This window comes from Vipera berus, assembly GCF_964194415.1.
Source record: "Vipera berus genome assembly, chromosome: 1".
NCBI lineage: Eukaryota > Metazoa > Chordata > Lepidosauria > Squamata > Viperidae > Vipera > Vipera berus.
Window position 1 is genome coordinate 300187839 of NC_138202.1, and position 23757 is coordinate 300211595.

General features: G+C 40.4%; 1 protein-coding gene across 1 annotated transcript in view; it reads left to right on the forward strand.

Annotated features, from left to right (window-relative positions):
- Positions 1-3565: 3565 nt before the first annotated feature.
- Positions 3566-23757, forward strand: part of DAAM2 (dishevelled associated activator of morphogenesis 2) — a 150456-nt gene continuing 130264 nt past the window's right edge. The window contains exon 1 of the mRNA XM_081312958.1: positions 3566-3756. Coding sequence (XP_081169084.1) covers positions 3583-3756 — 174 coding nt within the window. The 5' untranslated portion in view covers positions 3566-3582. The remainder of the gene's footprint in view (positions 3757-23757) is intronic.

The window sequence follows — 23757 nt, forward strand, 5'->3', positions numbered from 1 at the left end:
ACATTCTGTATCTTCTTTTTCTTTAGTCTTCAATATGAGTCTATTCATTTCTGCACATTCCAGTATTTTCTTAATTATGTCACCTTCAGATGGCGTTTCTTCATTTTTCCAATGCTGCGCAAAAACAATTCTTGCTGCTGTTAATACATGTACCATTAAATATAGATTTTCTTTCTCATATTTTCCTGAGATTATACCTAATAGAAATAGTTCTGGCTTCAAATCTACATGCTTTCTTAACATTTTTTTCTAACCAAGTATGAATTTTTGTCCAATTTTGTTTTTGCTTTAGGGCATGTCCACCAAACATGATAGTACGTGCCTGGTCTTTGCCTACATTTCCAACAATTGCTAGACATATTTTTAAACATTTTTGCTAGTCTGGAAATAGGCATTAATTTCTGATAATTTCTGATGTTCTGCTGTCAAGGGCAAGTTCAGGGCAGGAGAAAAACATCTCTAAAGCATCCCCAAATTCTAACAGGGGTGCACCATTCTGGAGGTTGCTTTTGGATTAGGAAAGACCCCATCTCTCCCTGCGTACTTCATATTTCCCTCTTCCCCAACTTTGACAGTATTTATTACAGTTGTTATTTTTTTGCTTTATTATTTTAATGTTCAGTAGTTTTAATGTTTGCAAGCCACCCAGAGTCATCTCTGGATAAGATGAGCAGCATCTCTATTTAATAAACAAACAAAATTAATAAGTAATTTGTAATTGACATTGGTTGACTTACAGTTAATTTATTTGACTCATTAGTGAATTATAGGACAAGAAGGATTGACCTATGTACCTGAGGCCCTTATTTTAGGCATGGAAAGCAATGCCAGCTCTACTATTTGGGGTAAATCAATTAGTTGTTTCTTTCTATATTTTACCAAAATTAAATTCTGGTAAACCACTGGCATAGCAGTGATTTTCATTGACAAATAATCTCTGTGGCTTGCTATTCAGCTTGACAGCTGGGGTCCAGCATTAAACTATATAACTTTGCTGATTTTTAAACATGTCCATCAACTTGTTTCAATTGTTCCTAGTTAAGTTTCGCTACAGCATAGGGGTGCATGCTGTGTAAAAGAAAATATTTTTGAGTTTAATTGAAATCAGAAGCTCAAGTTTCCAGACTTTTGCATTGTGATTGAGGAGTTATATAATGGAACAAACCATTGCTTTTTGTTGCTAGGATTTCACCCATTGGTCATCACTCAAAGGATCCTGAATAGTTGTATGTTTTCCCTATCCTAGCTCTTTTGCAGGACCTGGTAACCTTACAAGTATAATTAATTCATAAATATTGTTTTCTGGTCCATTCACAGTTTTACTTTTTGGACTTAGGTTTAAGTAGTTTATTTAATATGGTTTAAAGAATGCCCAATTCCAAATAACTCTGGGCAGCTTACATTAAAAAAACAGAGTAAAAACAGCAAAAAAACAGATCATAAGTATACAGAAGGGAAACTCTGTATAACAACCAAACATCCTAAAGGGCTGAACCAACATTCTACCTCAGGACTCTGGGAGAAAAGTCAAGAAACAATCAGAAATAGACAGTCCCACAGATAGCTAGGCTCTGTGCCATGAAGGACCGTATAAGTGATAATCAGCACGTTGAATTGCACACAGTAGCTAACTAGTAGCCAGTGCAGCTAATGGAGCAGCAGCATCACATGGATAGAATGTATCATGAACATCACTGCCTAACCACCAACTTGGACCAACTGTCCCTTTCGAGTGGTTTTCAGTGGCAGCCCCATATGGAGTACATTGCAGTAGTCTTAGTGACTATACTTAACATGACTAATTGTCTGAGAGGCTTCCCAATGAAGGACAGACATAACTGGTGCACTATATACAACACATAATATACAAAAATTAAAATAAATTAAACCAAGTAGCCCTAAACAATAAAACACGTTCTAAAATTTAAAATTTAAAATTTAAAATCTAAAACCCCAGTCCCTCAGTCCAGGCCGGCAAGTTCAAATAGCCAAGTCTTCAGGTAGCGGCAAAAAGAGCGAAGGTCGGGAGCCATCCGGAGCTCAACAGGAAGCTGGTTCCAGAGGGCAGGCTTGGTTGGACCGCAAAAGAGATGTACAGTGGATATTGTCAGCATACTGATTATAGCTCACTTTAAACCAGCAAATAGCCTCACCCAGAAGTTTTATATAGCTGTTAAGCAAAATAGAGTGCTGAGTTGAGGCAGGCCATAAATGAGGGGCCAACAGACTTGGTCTCTTCCCCCACCAACGCCAACTGAGACCAAAGTACAAAGGTAGGAGGGGAACCTTCTGCATGGTACATTCGCTGTAAATCCCCTCAACCAGTTCAGAAGACACTAGGAAGGATGCACCATCTCCATCAGGCTCTGTCAAAGGTCATTTACAAATATGATCAGAGCTATCTCTCTACTGTACCCTGTCATGAAATGGATCCAGATAATCCATTTCTTCCAGGATCCTTTAGAGGCTGCTGCCTAACCACCTTCCCACAAAGGGAAGGCTGGAGACTAGATGAAAATAGTCCAGAATTGTTGATTCATCTGTGGTTTCTGAGAGGTACATCATTGCCTTTTTCAAGGTCAAAGAAATACTCCCTCTCTTAAAGAAGCTGATACAATTGTATCGACCTAACCATAGGTCATCTGCTAGACATCTTTAACAATTCAGGAGAAATCTGAATCTAATAAGCAGATGGTCAAGCTTGCAGTCTGAAGGACCCTGTCCACTTCAACAAGAATCATAGACTCAAACTTGATCCAGATAACTCCAAAAGACTCTGTTCCAGGAATGGGAAATCAGATCTGTCCAGTTGGAGTCCAACACTAAGATCAGAGCAACCTTTTGCCAGATAATGATCTACCTTATTATAATTAGAATTTTTTATATTGGCCCTGTAGAACTTCCTGTGGTGCATGCCCAACAAAGAACAAGTTAGCTTAAACAAGGACACCAGACAGCTATTAGTGGATGCAATAAGGATAGTGAAATAATATGTTTTCATTCTTATGGCCATAACATAATCCCAGATATGGTGTCTTTTTCGTGTTTGATCAGACTCAGTCTTCTTCCAAAGATGTTCCAGGCATCTCTTCTATAGTATGTTATATTACCCTGGGTACTTCTTGGCTAAATCATATATTTTTTTCTAACTTGTACCCAGTTCTGGCACATATATTATATAGTTATTTCTCTCTCCCAAGTGAATGAAACTGTTCTGGGTTAAACAAACAAAGAAACAAAACCAAAATTGATTGACAGGGCTAAAAGCAGCTTAGTTTACTGTTTTATATTTTCCACTCAGATATCCCAGAGAAAGTCTTGCAAGACAGTGTTTGTTAATTTTATTATTTTTTTTTAATTTTAATTCCATTTATATCCCGCCCTTCTCCGAAGACTCAGGGCGGCTTACAAGCTTAGCAGTAATATTGCCTGCACCTCTTTCGTCCCCATTTTTTCAAAAGCTTGCTTAGATACTGTAGTTATCTCAAAGTATTCCATTCATGGCCATTCAGTTGGAGTCTTTATAATGTTTCTTCTCCTTTCTCTGCAGATCATGACTGTTAGATAGCATCCTATATCACAATGACTATGGCTCCCCGCAAACGGAGTCGTCATGCTTTGGGGTTTCTTTGCTGCTTTGGGCGGAGTGATTTGCCTGAAATCAACCTCAAGGACAATAACCCTCTGCAGTTCTTGGAATTCTCAGTGCCAATCCCACCAGCCGAAGAACTGAATGCAAGGTTCTCTGAGCTTGTGGTAAGTATATTTAATTTTCTGGGCGGAAATGTCTCAAATTTTATCTCGAGTATCTCTGTGTTAAAACCTCCCTGTTTAACATCTCTGAGTTAAACTTGAAAGAAATTCCAGCTTTCAACACACTCTGGGTATGTCTTGGCAGAAGAGTATGGAAATTGAATGGCATTAGAGCTGTGTCACAGGTATAGATAGGAGTGACAATCATCCAAACCTAATTTAGTATAACATATTATATGAATTTGCCATTGTTAGTCATTCAGATTCACAAAGGCACTGATAATTTGGAATTATTTGTTGACCTTTAAATTTATGGAAAAATAAACATTTTTACCCCAGAGCTGAAGTTCCCTATCTGGTTTTTTGTTCCTCTGTTTTGCCGGGCAGAAACCATCATGTGAAATGATTACTGTATTCTGGACTGAATCTAAATGGGGAAAAAAAGGCACAGGAGTTTATGATAGTGGTAGTCTGGAATAGAAACAAAGATTGTAGGTTGTGGAATCTGCCTCCTAGGCTTCTGCTTTGAATAGATTGACAGCAGGCGGCTGCATTTGTATTGATTGGTTGTGTTGAGGTTTTAATTGAATCAGAAAATTCAATTGGAAAATGAAGTAGTGTAAATTCAGTGACCTGGAAATGTTTGAAAGAGTTACATATATTTTTATTAGCAATTCAACTCTGCAACCTACTGTTGTGCAAGGGCATGTAAGTACTCTCATTTGGCGCCATTGAATAGTGGCTTGAATGAGTGGATGTTAAATGAGGACTACCTGTCAAATTTTGACTTTTGATATTTGCCATTTGCTTTGTAGAAAGTATAATACAATGCTTTTGCATTTGATTCTCTTACATTTGTACAGGTCATGAGCATAGGATCACATTAAGCATAAAATTTGGGTCAAACCATTACATTCCTTTTTTCTTACCAAAAAAAAGCAGGGGGTAAAATGCAGTCTTAATAAGACTTTCTTGTCATCAGTAAATATTAATTACCTTGGATGCTTTATCTGCTTTTTGGGAAAGCATCTTGGCTACTTCTTGGACATTGGTTGACTTGCTCTCTCTGTCTTCCTTCCTTCTTGATTTTATCATTTTAACTCTCTCCAAATTGTTGGCACCACTTTCAAAAATACCTTTTGATGGACAATGGGTTCATAGTGTGATTACTTTTCTTTCTGCAGCCCAAGAAGTAAAAAAAGCTCCAGACTTTCTTAATTATATGTTCAGACACCAACCTAGGGTTTGATGAATGTTATCGGCTTGCCTCCTTTAAGAGTTTGTCTAGAATTGAGCATTGTTTAGTCATTTATCCAGGTTTATTGTTACCGGGAAAATAAGAGGCAGATCAGGCTCTAGTCTTGCATGGAGCTGTTTATTTAGCATTTTCTGGATAAAATGGGTTTCCTAAATTTGTGTCACTTGCCTCTTTCTTGTATGCAATTTAGAGGCAACAGATCATGCGATGGAAAATTAAACAATTGGAGACCTTTTCTATATTTATGTGTGAACATAGTGCTGTTTGGTATGAGATGAGCTGCCGTAGAAATGTGACCAATTAATTAATTAATTTTCCTTTCACTTTTTCCAACTAGTTTTTCCTCTGACCTTTGGGAATTTTTTTCTTCTCATCTTGTTTCATGATAACCTTATATTTCCTGCAACACTTTATGTTACTCTTTGCTTGATGTCTGATCACAGTTACTTTCTTTTGTGCCCTAATAGCAGATGAGTATTGGATTGTATAGTTAGTTAGTGCTTGTTGTTAGCTGCGAAGTCGTGTCCGACCCATCGCGACCCTATGGACAACATTCCTCCAGGCCTTCCTGTCCTCTACCATCTTCTGGAGTCCATTTAAGCTCACGCCTACTGCTTCAGTGACTCCATCCAGCCACCTCATTCTCTGTCGTCCCCTTCTTCTATTGCCCTCGATCTTTCCCAGCATTAGGCTCTTCTCCAGTGAGTCCTTCCTTCTCATTAGTTAGTGCTAGCTTTGGCTAAAACCAGGGCTTTTTTTTGTCATAGAACACCCAGAACGGAGTTCCGGCACCTTTTTTGGATGGAACCTTATAGGGTAGGCAAGGCAGGTTGTATGACGTGTGTGTGAGTTCCGGCACTTTTTTCTTTTACAAAAAAAGCACTGGCTAAAACACCTGTCTCTCATTCAGTAGTTAACTTTGTCTACTATTCGACATCTTACTTAGACCAAGTAGAACTTTTGTCTACTAGGCTTAATGACTTCGGGAGCATATATCACAATCCTAAGGCTTTTTTGGGTTGTTTTTTTTTAAAGTTATGTTTATAGTTCAATGATATTTCATTGTCCTGCATGCTGATTTTATACAATCAGCTGAAAGCAAGCATAGAAATAAAGAATAATAGCGATAATCATTAAAATTATTCTAAGCACTTGAATAAAGAACTGCTCTTATAAACTGGGTCATAAATTCCTCTTCATTAACCAGACTCTGTTGAACCTTGTTTTGACATTCCTTTAGGAAAGAGGAAAGTCAGAATTCAAAGAAAGTGCTTTATAACCGAATTAGTTTACTCTGCTTATCCAGGCTTTGCCTTAAGATAGGCTCTCAGATGTAAAGGAACTTCTTGAATTAGTGTTGACTTTCTTTTGGCCTTCTTGGAACAATGAAGAAAGACCTCCCTATATATTAGAGGATGCTGGCAGAGTATATCCGTACCCCAACAGTTGTGAATCTGGCCCATGGCCATAATTCTAGTGTGTCTTGGCTAGTTCCCCATTTTTCTTTGGCATGAATCACATTATTTGTAGTGAAGTACTTTTGCAGTTGGTGGTCTGTGCAAAATGTGCCAAGCTGGTTGTATGTCTGCTGGCAGTGCGGGCTTTTCTAAGAACATATGTTTTTCTTTGTGCAGATTTATTGACTGAAGAGGAAATAGGAGAATCTGGAAGATTTGCTCCCCCACCTCCTTTCCCTAAACTTTCAAGGTGTTATAAACTGCCATAATTCTATGGAATTCTGGTGGGGGGGTTTTCCAAGGCCTTCTAGAACATAATACAATAGATGGCAACATTTTGGTTTATAACATCCTTTGATATTGCAGATTTCACAAATGAAATAAAACATTTTCCCCCACAGATTAATAATAATAATTGTAAGTTGGAAGGGACCTTGGAGGTCATCTAGTCCAACCCCCTGGTCAGGCAGGAAACCCTATACCATTTCAGACAAGTGGCTGGCCAGTCTCTTCTTAAAAACTTCCAGTGTTGGAGCATTCACCACTTCTGGAGGCAGGTTGTTCCACTAGTTAATTGTTCTAACTGTCAGGAAGTTTCTCCTTAGTTCTAGGTTGCTTCTCTCCTTGACTAGTTTCCATCCATTGCTTCTTGTCCTGCTTTCAGGTGCTTTGGAGAATAGCTTGGCTCCCTCTTCTTTGTGGCAGCCCCTGAGATATTGGAACACTGCTATCATGTCACCCCTCACCCTTCTCTTCATTAAACTACACATACCCAATTCCAGCAACCGTTCCCTATATGTTTTAGCCTCCAGTCCCCCAATCATCTTTATTGCTCTTCTCTGTACTCTTTCTAGAGATTGAGGAATGAAAGAAAAAGAAAAATATTGCAGATTAGAGTTGTTTAGATGAGAGTGTATTGTCAGCCAGAAGTCAACATAGAAAAGCAAACAAAGCTTCTGGGGAAAGGGACAATAGCAATAATAAAGGATAAAATCTAATTATAGACAATGGGATCCACTGCATTACAGCTCTACTCCGTTTACAGCATTTTATTTTTTTTATTTTATTTTTTTAAAATACAACCTTGGAAGTACAAGTGCACAATAAATCTCTTCTAAAATGAGGCATTGGCCAAACCATAATACGTTTGTCAGGAATTCATCTTGATTTAGAACTTTTTCTCCAAGTCCTCATTATTTTTGTTGCCTCTCATATTGAAGAAATTGCTATTGTAAGTAACATGGGCTTCTTGTTTTACTTGTGCAATCTGCTCTGTAATTTATATAGAAGCCTAAACCATCCTTGTAGGCCTCTCATCCTCTGACAATGTGCATTTTAATTAATGCTTTATTGCAGAATGATACAGAACTAAGAAGAGAAGGTTAGAAGGTTTTGCTAGACATCCTGTGGTCCATTGGGCCACTGTTTCAGAAATGCTTCTTTACTGAAACAGAGAAACAGAATAACTAAGGGCAGATTTAAAAAAGCAGTGGTAGCAAGGGCAACTTCCAACTTCCTGCCGGCTTCTTCATCGAGTTTCCTTGTGGGAATCTGGCAAGGAGCATTGGAAATCTTTCCTTCTCTTCCCAGCAGACAGGAAAGTGACTGCTGCTGGGTTGGAGAGGGAGCGAAGGATTACAAGACTGGCTGAGAAAGTGTCATGGAACATTGAAAATGAAGATCACATTGTTGTGTATGTAAATAGTTGCAAACAAGTGAATTTGCAGATTGCAATATAGCTGGGTTTTGAGCGGGAGATTCAGGTGCATTCATTGGTTGCATTAAGCAAGAAGCGGGAAAATAAACGCCGTTGATTGGTTACAGTTCAAACAGTTCCACTATAAAAGGTTGCAACATTTGACAGTTGTCAGTTGACTTATGTGTATTCAATAAACTCGTTCATTGCAAAAATCACTCTGAGTCCTCGTCTATCAGAACCAAACAATTGGCGACGAAGGTGGGATAGACAGAAGACCAGAGAATTGGCGAATTGTTGCGCAAAGGCGGCAAATTCGAAAGCGCGTCACAGTCAACCGAGCGGCCGCGGCGAAATAGAAAATTCTCCGAATGGCGCAAATAGGGTCATTGAAGGAATTCGACCCAAACTTCCCCGAGGATTGGGAAGAATACATCGGTCAAGTCGAAGGGTTCCTGCTAGTGAACGGAATCACAGACGACCGAAAAAAGGCGGTAGCATTATTGACCATTTGTGGCACACCGGTTTACCGAATCGCTGTCGGACTGTGTCAACCGCAGCCGGTCTCAAGCGTGCCATATGCTGACCTCCTAGCCAAGCTAAAGGTCCATTTTACACCCAGGAGATCCGAACTCTTCTGGCGGCGCATTTTTGAGAAAAGAAACCAGAGACTGGGAGAATCCATACAAAAATTTGTCGCTGCCGTCAGGGAAGCCGCAGTACGTTGTAAATACGATAACTTAGAAATAAGAATTCGGGACCGAGTAGTACTGGGCTTGCGTGATGAGCAGCTACAAAACAGAATAATCGCCAAACCCACCGGCGATCTGCAGGAGGTGATTGACGAACTTTTAACGTATGAGTCTACCGGGTATCGCGACCCCCCCCGCAGTAGCATGGCAGCGTCGTCGGAGATCAACCAAGAGGGCTATGTGGACTGCGGGGAGGTGGACCAGCAGTGGGAAGAAGATATTGCCGAAGTCTCCAGGCGATTCGGAAAATTGGCGCCAAGACCACCCAGAAGTGAGGGGCCTGAACCTAACCGCCGACAACAACCCGCAACTCCGCAAAGACAAGCGACAGGGGCACAACGACCATGGAGGGACACCGCAACCAGACCGCGAGACAACGACAACCAAAACCGGTGTGGCAGCTGCGGAGGCAACCATCCCCGCGCATCTTGCCGATTCCGTACTGCAAAGTGCAGGGCGTGCGGGAAGACCGGCCACATCCAGGCCATCTGTAGGAGCCGTGCTCGCGACAACCGCCTTCACGAAGTCGATGTGTGGCCCGAAGGTAAGGTAACCCCTTACTTTAGTGGCAAAGAGACCCCTAGACCCCGGGTTAAAATTCCAAATCTAGGGGAGGTGGCGCGTGTCAATCGCAGGAGGAATGGGAAAAACAGCAATTTTCCAGAAGGAAAATTAAAAATCATAGTCCAGCTGCAAGGGGTTCCTTGCAGAATGGAAATAGACTCAGGGGCTTCAGTATCAATAATTTCCAGTGAAACCCTTGAGAGGATTGAACAAATAAGTGGAAGGAAAATTCCACTTAGTTCAACAAAAATTCAATTAACTGATTTCCAAAAAAGCCCAATAAAAATAAAAGGGAAGATTAGCCTTAGTGTTAAATTTAAGGGATTTAAGGGGGTCTTAGATTTAATAGTTACTGAGGGGCATAGGACTAGTCTAATTGGCCTTAACTGGTTCCCGGCCCTGGGCATTTGGGTCGGGGGAATAAATTCAGTAATTAAAAATAAGACCCTCGAATCAGTCTGCAATGAATTTGCAGACGTATTCGATGGGTCTCTCGGTAAATACAAAGGGCCCCCGATTAAATTTAATCTAGACCCCTCAGTAAAACCTATCAGGCTTAAGGCCCGAAGGGTGCCTTTCGCCCTGAAGGAAAAAATCGAGGCCGAGCTCGACAGGCTTGTAGGCCAAGGAGTATTAGAACCTGTTGAGGGTGGTCTGTGGGAAACGCCGATTGTCATACCCCTCAAACCCAATGGGGATGTGAGAATCTGCGCTGACTACAAGGCCACCCTGAACATTGGAATGAAAAAACATGCTTACCCGGTCCCGACGGTGAAGCAGGTCCTCGCGACGATCCAGGACGGCGCCATGTTTGCCAAGCTAGACTTGGCGCATGCGTACTTACAATTGACTGTTTCTGAAGCTGCAGAAGCACAGACGATCGTTACCCACAAGGGGGCGTTCCGGGTCCACAGACTGCAATTTGGTATTGCAGCAGCTCCAGGCATCTTTCAAGAAGTGATGGAGAGGACCTTAAAGGGCATACCTGGTGTATGCCCTTACTTTGATGATGTCTTGATAGCTGGAAAAAATGAGGAAATGTTAGTAGAGCGGCTGGAACAGGTACTGGGCAGATTTAGGAGGGCTGGACTGAAACTAAAAAAGGAAAAATGTTCCATTGGGGTTAAGTCCACTGATTTTTTGGGATTCAGGATAGACAAGAATGGAATCCATCCTACCCCTGACAAAATTAAAGCAATTAAATGGGCTCCTGAACCAAGGAACAAGGCTGAACTACAAGCCTTCCTTGGTTTAGTAAATTTCTACCATACGTTTGTGCCTCACAAGGCTGCCATTGCAGAACCCCTCCACAGACTCTTAGATAAAAAGGCTCCTTGGCAGTGGCTGAACAAACATAGAGTTAGTTTCCAAACGTTAAAGGACATTCTTTCCAGCCAATCAACTGTAACCCACTTTATAGAAAATAAACCTATTTACCTAGCGTGCGATGCTTCACCTTATGGTGTAGGGGCTGTGATCAGCCATTTAGACAACCAAGGAATACAAAGACCAATCGCCTATTATTCCCGGACACTAACCAAAGCCGAGAGGAATTATGCTCAGATAGACAGGGAAGCATTAGCAATTGTGGCAGGAGTAAAAAAGTTCCATGACTACCTTTATGGTAGGAACTTTACCATACTGACTGACCATAAACCCCTGTTGGGACTGTTTACCACGGATAAACAGACTCCCCAAATCATGTCACCCCGAATGCTGAGGTGGTCCATTTTCCTCTCAGCATATTCATTTTCTCTCCAATACAGACCGGGCAAGGACATGGGACATGCTGACGCCCTTAGCAGGCTGCCATTGAACATCACTGAGGATGACCCTGCCCCTGTGGGACAAATAATGTCCCTACAGGACATCCCTGACTGGCCTTTAACCGCTAAAGACATAGCTGTGGCAACAAACAATGACCCAACTTTAAAGAGAATAATGGCCTGGGTCCTGAGTGGGTGGCCAAATGCCAATCCGGATGCCAAGTACATTCCCTATTTCAGGAGGAAAGATGAACTGTCAGTTCATTTGGGATGTTTACTGTGGGGGAACCGTGTGGTTATTCCTGAAATCCACAGACCAGCCATTTTATTAGAATTGCATGAAGGACACCCAGGAATAGTACGTATGAAGGCGTTGGCTAGGAGCCACTTGTGGTGGCCAGGATTGGACAACGACATTGAGGAATGTGTTGCCAATTGCCATCTGTGCCAACGCTCTAGGCCAGAACAACAACATATTCGTACGCATAAGTGGGAGTTAGCTAGAAATCCTTGGTCCAGGATTCATATCGATTTTGCTGGACCCTTCCAAGGGTTAACATTTCTGGTGGTTGTAGACAGCTTCTCTAGATGGCTAGAGGTAGTACCAGTCAGTTCAGTGACTTCAGGAAGAACAATACAGGTATTAAGGGGCCTCTTTGCCACTCACGGGTTACCGGATGTCATAGTGTCAGATAACGGGCCACAATTCACCTCTGTTGAATTCCAGGATTTCCTCAAGGCCAACTCGATTAAACACAAGACATCAGCACCCTTCCACCCATCCACCAACGGCTTGGCTGAACGAAATGTGAGGACCACGAAAGACGCTTTAAAAAGAATCATCCGAGGTGACTGGCATCAAAGACTGGCCGAATTCTTGCTGACCCAACACACGACCCCATGTACTGCTACCGGCAAAAGTCCAGCTGAAATGAGGTGGGGAAGGAGACTAACCACCAAATTGGACAGATTACACCCTGACAGACTTCTACCAAGTGCTGACCTGGACATTCCTAATAGAACATTTAAAGTGGGGGACTTAATCTGGGCCAGGAACTATGCACAAGGGGACAAATGGATCCCAGGGGTGGTTACTGAAATTTTAGGTCCCCTGTCGTACACTATTGAGGGGGAAGGGAATAGGATCAGCAAGAGACACATAGATCAGTTGAGGAAGAGAACTAGTGGATGCGTACCAGAAGAAGGGGATCAAAGTATTTGTGGGGGGAACAGTACATCCTGGTTCAGTGATAACAACATGCCAGATAGTGGGGTTGCAGAATTGCATAATAACTCTTCCCCTGGTAACCAACAACAACAATTTAGTCAGTTCAATTGGGAAATACCCCTGCGGAGTAGGCCAGTGACCACTGATCCTCATACACAAACAAATCCACAAAACAGCAATAGGGAAGCATCAGAGTCAGGTAACCAAGAGCCCAGGTCCAACAGAGACAATCAGCCAAGCAGACAATCAGGTAAAGGTGTCCCTAGCAGCCAGGGCAATAGATACCCTTCTAGAATCCATAGGCCACCAAAATATTTAAAGGATTTTGTACATAAATAACAACAACTGGGGGGTAAGGGGTGTTGTGTATGTAAATAGTTGCAAACAAGTGAATTTGCAGATTGCAATATAGCTGGGTTTTGAGCGGGAGATTCAGGTGCATTCATTGGTTGCATTAAGCAAGAAGCGGGAAAATAAACGCCGTTGATTGGTTACAGTTCAAACAGTTCCACTATAAAAGGTTGCAACATTTGACAGTTGTCAGTTGACTTATGTGTATTCAATAAACTCGTTCATTGCAAAAATCACTCTGAGTCCTCGTCTATCAGAACCAAACACACATGACTGCAGGAGCAGCAGCCAGCAGCATTGAAGCAGACACAACTTCCCCAAATTTCATTCCCTCAGGAGTTTATGGGTCCTACATTTTGAACACATTCTGTAAGTTGACCCATAGAAGATAAAGGTAAAGTAAAGGTAAAGGTTCCCCCGCTAGTCGTTTCCGACTCTAGGGGCCGGTGCTCATCTCCATTTCAAAGCCAAAGAGCCAGCGCTTGTCCGAGGACGTCTCCGTGGTCATGTGGCCGGCATGACTAGACGCCAAAGGCGCACGGAATGCTGTTACCTTCCCACCGTAGTGGTCCCTATTTTTCTACTTGCATTTTTACATGCTTTCGAACTGCTAAAAGCTGGGACATTTTGAACACATTCTGTAAGTTGACCCATAGAAGATACCTTAGTTCAAAAATTGTCACCTTTTGATGCAACATTTCATTCAGTTGTCGATCATGGCAACAATAGTTTTATTTATCAGATTTAGGCGCCAACATTCTCACTGAGTCTGGGCAGATAAAAATTCATAAACTCATTTCAAAAATACAGTTAAACCAAAATTAAAATGAAATGACAAACAAATAATAGCACTGACAAACAATAAGTTAAAAGGCAGAGGGAGCTTACTTATCTCTCTTCCCCCTACCCCCACCCCAGTTTTAGTGGTATATAGATTTGTTTATCATGTTTTATTTATTCTTTTCCACTTTGGGGACTATCTGGATAATTTACATGCTGCACAGGATTAAGCATTATTATCTTCAGATCCCGCCAGTTGTAAGTTTGATTCCACTTTCTGTCATTATCATCTCTTATTTTTATGAAGGTGTACATACAGATACAACATGTGAGTATATGAAGCCACTTTGGTGCAGTAGTTAAGGTGCTGGCCTAGAAACCAGTCACTCTGTCTCTCAGTCCAATCCAACTCACAGGGCCAGTGTTGTGGGGAAAATAGGAGGCAGGATTAGCTATGTCCACTGCCTTGAGTTCACCAAATATAAAAAGGTAGGATAAAAATGATGATGATGATGAACATGCCATTTATTGTAAATTCTGAAAGTAAATACTTAATGTCCAAAGGATTTTTAGTGGTAGCCAAATTCTTGCTGTGATTCTGTGTAATTATCTCGCACCAGATATGTCTGGTGGTGAAAGGAAAGTCCGATGCTGTAAAGATTTTTTCTCCATAGGAACCTGGAATGTAAGATCCATGAATCAAGGAAAGCTGGACGTGGTCAAACAAGAGATGACAAGACTAAACATTGACATCTTAGGTATCAGCGAACTAAAATGGACAGGAATGGGTGAATTTAATTCAGATGACCATCAGGTATACTACTGCGGGCAAGAATCCCTCAGAAGAAATGGAGTAGCCTTCATAGTCAATAAAAAAATAGGAAAAGCAGTACTGGGATACAATCCTCAAAATGACAGAATGATCTCAGTTCGAATCCAAGGCAAACCATTCAATATCACAGTAGTCCAGGTCTATGCCCCAACCACCAGTGCTGAAGAGGATGAAATTGACCGGTTCTATGAAGCCCTACAGCACCTTATAGAACTAACACCCAAAAATGATGTCCTTATCATCATGGGGGATTGGAATGCTAAAGTAGGAAGCCAAAAGATAACGGGAATAACAGGCAAGTTTGGCCTTGGAGTACAAAATGAAGCAGGGCACAGGCTGATAGAATTTTGTCAAGAGAATACGATGGTCATAGCAAACACTCTTTTCCAACAACCCAAGAGACGGCTTTACACATGGACATCACCAGACGGTCAACACAGAAATCAGATTGACTATATGCTCTGCAGCCAAAGATGGAGAAGCTCTATACAGTCAGTAAAAACAAGACCAGGAGCTGACTGTGGCTCAGACCATGAGCTTCTTGTTGCAAAGTTTAGGCTTAAATTAAAGAAAGTAGGGAAAAGCGCTAGGCCACTCAGGTATGAATTAAATCATATCCCTGTTGAATATACAGTAGAGGTGACAAATAGATTTAAGGAATTAGATCTGATAGACAGAGTGCCTGAAGAACTATGGACAGAGGTTCGCGACATTGTACAACAGGTAGCAACCAAAACCATCCCAAAGAAAAAGAAATGCAAGAAAGCAAAATGGCTGTCTGAGGAAGCTTTGCAAATAGCTGAGGAAAGGAGGGAAGCGAAAGGCAAGGGAGAAAAAGAAAGATACGCCCAATTAAATGCAGAATTCCAAAGAATAGCTAGAAGAGATAAGAATGCCTTCTTAAATGAACAATGCAAAGAAATAGAAGAAAACAATAGAATAGGGAGGACCAGAGATCTTTTCAAGAAAATTGGAGAGATGAAAGGAACGTTTCATGCAAAAATGGGCATGATAAAGGACCAAAATGGCAGGGACCTAACAGAGGCAGAAGAGATTAAGAAGAGGTGGCAAAATTACACAGAAGAACTATACAAGAATGAGCTTAACGTCCCTGATAATCACAATGAGGTGGTCACTGACCTCGAGCCAGACATCCTAGAATGTGAAGTGAAGTGGGCCTTAGAAAAGCTGAGCAACAACAAAGCTAGTGGAGGTGACAGTATTCCAGCTGAGCTATTCAAAATCTTAAAAGACGATGCAGTAAAAGTGCTACACTCAATTTGCCAGCAAATTTGGAAAACTCAACAGTGGCCACAGGATTGGAAAAGATCAGTTTACATTCCAATTCCAAAGAAAGGCAGTGCCAAAGAATGTTCAAACTATCGCACCATTGCACTCATTTCTCATGCTAGTAAAGTTATGCTTAAAATTCTACAAGCTAGACTCCAGCAGTATGTGGATCGAGAACTACCAGAAGTACAGGCAGGATTTCGAAGAGGCAGAGGAACTAGAGATCAAATTGCTAACATACGCTGGATCATGGAGAAAGCTAGAGAGTTCCAGAAAAACATCTACTTCTGCTTCATTGACTATGCTAAAGCCTTTGATTGTGTGGATCATAACAAACTCTGGCAAGTCCTTAAAGAGATGGGCATACCAGACCATCTTATTTGTCTCTTGAGAAATCTATATGCGGGTCAAGAAGCAACAGTGAGAACTGGACACGGAACCACTGATTGGTTCAAAATTGGGAAAGGAGTCCGGCAAGGCTGTATACTGTCGCCTTGCCTATTTAACTTATATGCAGAGCACATCATGAGAAAGGCAGGGCTAGATGAATCAAAAGTTGGAATTAAGATTGCCGGAAGAAACATCAACAACCTAAGATATGCAGATGATACCACTCTAATGGCAGAAAGTGAAGAAGAACTAAAGAGCCTCTTGTTGCAGGTGAAGAAGGAGAGTGCAAAACTTGGGTTGAAACTAAACATTAAGAAAACCAAGATCATGGCATCCGGCCCTCTCAATTCCTGGCAAATAGATGGGGAAGAAATGGAGGTAGTGACAGATTTTATTTTCCTGGGCTCCAAGATCACTGCAGATGGGGACTGTAGCCAAGAAATTAAAAGACGCTTGCTCCTGGGGAGGAAAGCCATGGCAAATCTAGACAGCACACTAAAAAGCAGAGACATCACCCTGCCAACAAAAGTGCGTATAGTCAAGGCTATGGTCTTCCCAGTTGCAATGTATGGCAGTGAAAGTTGGACCATCAGAAAGGCTGAGCGCCAAAGAATTGAGGCCTTTGAACTATGGTGCTGGAGAAGACTCCTGCGAGTCCCTTGGACTGCAAGGCGATCAAACCGGTCAGTCCTAGAGGAGATCAACCCTGACTGCTCTTTAGAAGGCCAGATCCTGAAGCTAAAACTCAAATACTTTGGCCACTTAATGAGAAGGAAGGACTCACTGGAGAAGAGCCTAATGCTGGGAAAGATTGAGGGCAATAGAAGAAGGGGACGACAGAGAATGAGGTGGCTGGATGGAGTCACTGAAGCAGTATGTGTGAGCCTAGATGGACTCCAGAAGATGGTAGAGGACAGGAAGGCCTGGAGGAACATTGTCCATAGGGTCGCGATGGGTCGGACACGACTTCGCAACTAACAACAACAACAATCTCGCATTGGTCAAGTGGCAAGGGTTGTAAAGTTCCTTAAGCAACTTTTTAACATTGTTTTAAAGCCACCCCTCAATCTATTATTCTTTCATATCTGTCATTCTGTATCTGTCAATCAATAAATCCTTTCCAGGATCTGAATAAAATCCAAATAACTAAACAAACAAACAAATAAATATTATAATAGGCATCCTATGAAGCTGTTTGGACAACTTAGAAAATATACAAAAAAGTAATTCTTCACATACTGATAATTAACTTATAGAATATCTCAAAGTGTAATGCTGTGACTAATCTGGAGAAGTTTTAAAAGGAATTGGACAAATTTATGGAGGGCATCTATGGAGCATATATTCATAGGACTTTCTGTCAGCTGAGTTGATCTGCATGAACTACAAATTAAAATGCCTGTTATGCATTCTTAACTTTTGTGCAAGTAGAAATGCTTCAAAAATATTTGATGCAATAGCTAAATATAAAAATGTAAAACATAAAAATGCAAAAACCAAGTGATGATGCCCATAGGTTTAATTATGTGCCAAGTTCGTTTTTTCTAAGATGATTGTGGTGGTAGGGAGATACACATGAAATCAGTTACTCATTAGGTTGCTTCATTTGCAAGATTGTGAACACATCCAATACTCAGCATAACAATCCATTTCTTTAAATAGGGCTAAATCCAGTAAAATGAAAATGTATATTTCTATCCAGAGCCCACAAATCTATACCAGAAAGTTCACCCAGAGCTCTGAAATAGATGGATTTGAAGCAGCTACGGGAAGGGACAATTCACTTTGATTGCATTTTTTTTTCTTTAGTGGCAAGCCAATCATACAGTATATCTTATTGCATTCCAGAATCTGGTGATTTCCCCCCCTCTCTCATTCTTCTCAAACACAGGAAGAATTTGTTATTTAATTAACCTGAAATTATTCCTTTCTCAAATACAAACCTTGTATGACTGATTGACGGAAAGAAGCAGCGAGAATGGTGTTTTTGTTAAGTTACTCCCATGTAATGAATTAGTCACCCTTGTTTGCTGCTGAACAATATGTCTACTTCCTCTAATTGTTGAGCAAATAGTAGTGCAAAAGTACATAGATTTGGCAGAAAGCCATCAGTTCCCTACTGAAGCAGATGTTAGTCGCTGAAGTGTATGAATGACGGTCCCCGCTCTGTTGCATAACTATTTCTGGTTATCTTTGAGGCAGACTTTTGTAGCAGCATATTGCAAATAGCAATTTGTGATTCTGGATCTCTGGAGTGCAAGACTGCATCCCAGTGACTTAATCACACTGATTGCACGGCTTTTTCTCAGAGAAAGGAGACGGAAAGGATGAGAGGTTTCGTTTTATCAAGGGTCTTTGGTGCTCTCTGAGCTTTGTTGCTTTCTTGATGACGTTTCATTAGCCAAAGTAGGTAACATCATCAGTGCAACTTGCAAAAATAACCAAGCTCAGAGAGCACCAAGGATCCCTCATTTCAACCTACAAAGCTACAAATATTCTCTTTTATTGGTTTTGTTACTCAGATACTGTAGATCTTTGCTCAGGTGGTTACAGATACCATTCTTGGTTCTAAATAGTTCAGCAAAATCAATAAAAATACATTAGCAATAGATAAAGTTTCCTATCAGTCCACTTACTGTATTTTAAATGCAGTAATTTACTCCTAATTACACAGAATGAAGCGATAAAGTGATAGGTGATATCCTTACATATTTTAGTTGGAGGGATTCATTCATATGTTACTTTTGAAATCTCTTGCATTTTTAAAGTTCCATCATATTTCCAGTTGCAGCATTGGAAATATAAACGTATGGTTTCTTTCTTTCACTCAGTAGACTGAAGACTTGGTTGCACTGGCCACCTATTTATTTACTTAAAACATTTATATAACCACCCATCTTATAACCAACTCTGGGCGGCTCCCAATCAAAAGTTACAAGAGCATAAAAACCATACTAAAACTAAACACATTAAAATTAAACACATTAAAAACAAAAACCTGGTGCCAAGTCAAACTTCTGTTGTAGAGTCACCTAATCTTATCCCATTGCTTAGGCAAAAAGCCAAATCTTCAAAGTTTTATGGAAAGCTAGGAGACTAGAGGCCTGCTGAACATCAGGGAGAAGAGTGTTCTAGAGGGCAGGGACTGCCACGGAAAAGGAACATTTCCTAGCTCCTATCAGATGGCTGTATTTAAGGGATGGGACTAAGAGTGTGCCCACCATACCTGGCCTGCTAAGATGCGTAGATGTCCTTAGGAAAGGCAGTCACACAGATAACCTGTGATAACCTCAGATAACCAATGAGTGAATTGTCTATAGACCTAGACTTTGTATAGACAAATACAACGAAATATGGAACTCATTTATACAAAATGCAGTAGGTTCTATAAATGTATGAGAAACATTCATGTACTTGAATTGCATTAGATAACTGTAGAATTATAACGATTTACTCCTAAAGCGATATACTTTCTTTCTTTTTCATTTTTTGTCACTGCAGGTGTTTGTATTTTTAAGTGTCCATATTTCAAACCAGTTGCTTTGTCCATCTATAATATGTGGAGTGGGAATCCAGTGGATGCTTTACAGTGGCCATTAACCTATCTAATCAGTTCAGGGGTAAACTGAATTTTGGCAGGCTTCTGTGGTGTTTGTGGATAAAGGAACACATCCCTGTGGCCAAGCAGAATTTAGCATAATTCACATATGATAAATGAAATAAGGCAGGCTTCAGCAGAGATAAAAGCTGAGCCAGGAAAATGAACAGCTATTCATCTTTCAGCATGTTGCTTGTTTTCTCAGAACCAAATTCTTCTCTCTCTCTCTCTCTCTCTCTCTCTCTCTCTCTCTCCTCCCTCCCTCCCTCCCTCCCTCCCTCCCTCTCTCTCTTTCTCTCCCTCCCTTCCTCCCTCCCCCTCCCTCCCCCTATCTGTCTGTCTGTCTGTCTGCCACATTTCTATGCTACCTATCTCACCTCTAGACTGCCTTTTAGTGAGTCTTACTTTTGGATAGACCAATGAACTCCCTCATATTGACCAATATGTAATGCACTTTTTTCCCTATTAAGAATTTAATGGTGATTGTTTTCTCCAGCCAAGTATATGAAATTATAGGATCAAAATCTGAACATTTGTGTGCCTTGATGACCTGGCAACCCTACAAGGTATAGATCGGCCTTTCTAATAATTTTCATGATGCAGCCTCCCCTGCTTCTGCTGGTGCTTTTACGTGATGTTATTACCGGTAAGGACAATTCAAGGTTAACCAGAAGTAGGTTCTAGTGCCAGAGTTTTGTTCAGCAACATCATTTGGAAAATAGGAAGCATGAAGGGAAGGGAATTGCTAAGGAAATGTGAGGGTGACAGAAATACTCTGCCTTGGAAATGCAGCCTGCTTTTGGCCCAGGGCCCTTTCTGTAATGAGATTATTGTCTTTCCTGGCCCATGTTCCGTGGCATGAGACAGCCAACTTTTGTGTGGAATAGGAAGTGATCAGAAAGGTGTATGCCTTTGTGCTTTGGCTGAAGTCCAAATTGCCGTATTTCCTTCTAAGTGCATCAGAGCTTAGGAGCTGAATAGAAAAAATACATTAAAAAGCAAAATAAAGTGGGTGGGAAGCCGGAAAAGTAGCAGCTCTTTTTTAACCTTTCCCAAACCTAGCTTCTCTGGTAGTGCCCATCTGACTGACTCTAGCCCTGGAAAACAAAGACAGGAGAGGGAAGGGGTAGAGAAAGTAAGAGCAGGGGAAAAGCAAAGTGAAGAGTGGGCATGCTGGATTTTTGGCTGAATCAACTGATGTTCTGACAGACAGACAATCAAAAGGCTCCTGTTGAACTTGACAAACTAGACTCCATTCCATGTCCTTCAAATTCAGCACTAGTTCTGCTGTCAAAAAAGTTGAGTTGAACAGTAGCAAGTAAAAGACAAGGGTTATTCTATTGCTGAATATGTCAGAAAATTCCTCTTTTGAGACTAGAGACTAGTTGTAGATCAGTTTTGAACCAGAAATAATGAACAGCCTTTAGAGGCAGCCCATCTATTTTTTTTTTTTGCCTAAATTTTGTAATGCTATCTGAAAAAGATGGAGGCAGAAAGGATTGGATGATGGAACTTCCTCAAGCAATATGAAATAATAGATTGTGTTAACTTTAGAGCTGATTTTGATAATTGTTCATTTTGCATATTGCATATTTTCTTGCCCATATTAATATCAGACAGGGACTTTTTATACATAAGAATTTCCTTAAATGTTTCTAGAAGCAGCTCCATGTAAACTGCATTATAGCTATCTAGTTTGGAAGTAATTAGTGATATGGCTGAATGCTAATCAGCGTTCAGATGAGAGACAGCGAAGAAAATCCATGTCTGTAACCTGGACTGGACAGTTGAAAAAAATATCCAGAAAATGGTAGCGCAATTCATTTCCATACCATTATCAAGAAAAAATGCATGGTGGTATCTGTGTGGTTATCAGAAGTGGAGGTATATTTCAGCTTTGCTTGAGACTGTGGTTGGCCACGGTGTATGCATTGCAGTCCTAAGCTGTGGAAAAACATATTTTTGCCCTCTGCCAACATTCTTTCTTCTCTAGGAGCATAGAAGAATCTTCAGACACAGCATAACTCCGTCCAAGACTTGTCCTGCTTCACTGACTAAATTGGTTAACCTTAGGTAGAAGGAAATCTCCACAACTACGTGTTGGAGGTAGCTTAATTCTCACAATATTTTCGACAGAAAATAGTGAAAAGGGAGCTCCTGAATCAAAGAGTTTAGAAGCCCTCTTATGGAGAACACCAAATTTACTGTGCCTACCAGTTTCTATGCAATGACCGTTTTTTTTTAACAAAGAGAGCTTTGCACAGAGCTTAATGCAGCAGTTCAACTTGGACGAGGCCAAAAGAATGTGTGAACTTGGCTAAAGCTACTTTCTCAAGGATGGAATGCAGTTATTACATCAGCCAAAAGTTTTCTAGGACATAGCTGCAAGTCCGGGTCCTAGAGAGCCTTCTAAATGCATCTCATCCTTGTGAGAAAATTATTTCATTTGGTGAGTAGAGTACTGGCTTTCTTAGTAAAAGTAAGCAGAAATTTCCTTTGTTCATAGAAAAGGGGAAACTTTGCCTGTGCTCAGATAAATAAATGTTCCAACTCCTTTTTGGCTGACTGTCCAAACCTAAAGCCAGACTGAACCTTGATAATACTCTCTGCTTGAATGTTTGAAACATGAAAGATGTTTCAGGAGAGATGAAAATCTCACAGGCTTACCTCCAAAAAAAGCAGGTGATTAGTGCAGAAAAAAAGAAGAGAGAAGGAAGTTGGAAGAGAAGTGTGGGTGTGTTGCTGGCAAGAACATTGCATTTATAGTCGGCATTAAAATTGTCTCCAAGCTAGAATTCACCATGGCTTAATCTTCTAATGTGTATTCATTGCCAAACATCAGCCTTGGAATATATGAAATAATAACAATAATACTATTGAGGAAAAGATTAAGCCAGAAAAAAGTAAATTTTCTCACTGCTTATAAACTTAAAAAACTGCCCATCTTTCTACTAATATATATAGACAAAGACTTCTAAGATGGAGAAAATGATATCTAGGTATTCTTATGTTTTGGCAGATTTCAACTTAGAAATGAAACTCCATTAAGAAGAGTGTAATGTTGAAGGAATGAGTGCAAATATGCTTAAAATTCTGTACTTTTTTATTTTTAACATTACCAAATGAAATCCCGTTAAAAAAATATGTTCTACATGTGGAAAAAGTTTGAAGAACTCTGCTCTATATCAACCATAAGATGTTAAGATGACCACCCACAATACTTGAATAATTGAAGGACTATTAATTAATCCCCGTGAATTTGTGAGGAAAAATATGTTTTTGAAAACCACTTGCTTTACCATAAAAATGGTTAAACATGGACTGCAGAAGTTGCTCCACCCAAACAAAACTTTCTGAAAAACTTAGTAATACATAATTGGGGAGAGATCTAATTAGTAATTAGTTAAAACATTAAGAAGCAGATAGTGAAAAATTGGAAAAGTTGTAAAGGAACAGACCACCAACTGCACATCAGATATCTTGGATTACATGTTTTTTTTCATTTGCCATGCTACCAAGAGCTGATGGAATTTGGAGTTCTAAAAGGCAACGGACACCACCAGTCTGCCACCCTTGAAATGGAAGGATATAATTTGTAGATTCCTTCAATGATAGCAAGGGGAAATTGCTTTCTAATCTACTCATAAATAAGTAGGAGTGTAAGAGACACAGTGATGAGGCTGATTTTAAAGTTAGAACAGACTGGGAAGAATTTAGAAGGATTTAAATTAGGCGATGTCTAGATTTATCTCTGTTAGTTAAAAAAATTCCTATTTCTCCAAGCTAGAATTGTGATGAGGAATTTGATACAACAACAACTGACCAGAAAATATTTTCTGGTACAAAAGTGGTGATACCTAACAAGATGAAATGGTGCTCTCTCACACATTTAGGGCTGCCTAGAAGAAAAGTTAGCAGAAGTTGGGATGGCTAGAATCCTTGTTATGTTCTTGATACTTGTTGTAAAATGTGTAATTGTAATTGTAATTCACATCTTCAAAATAATAATTGTATATTCCTTTTTACTTCTTTACTAATGTGC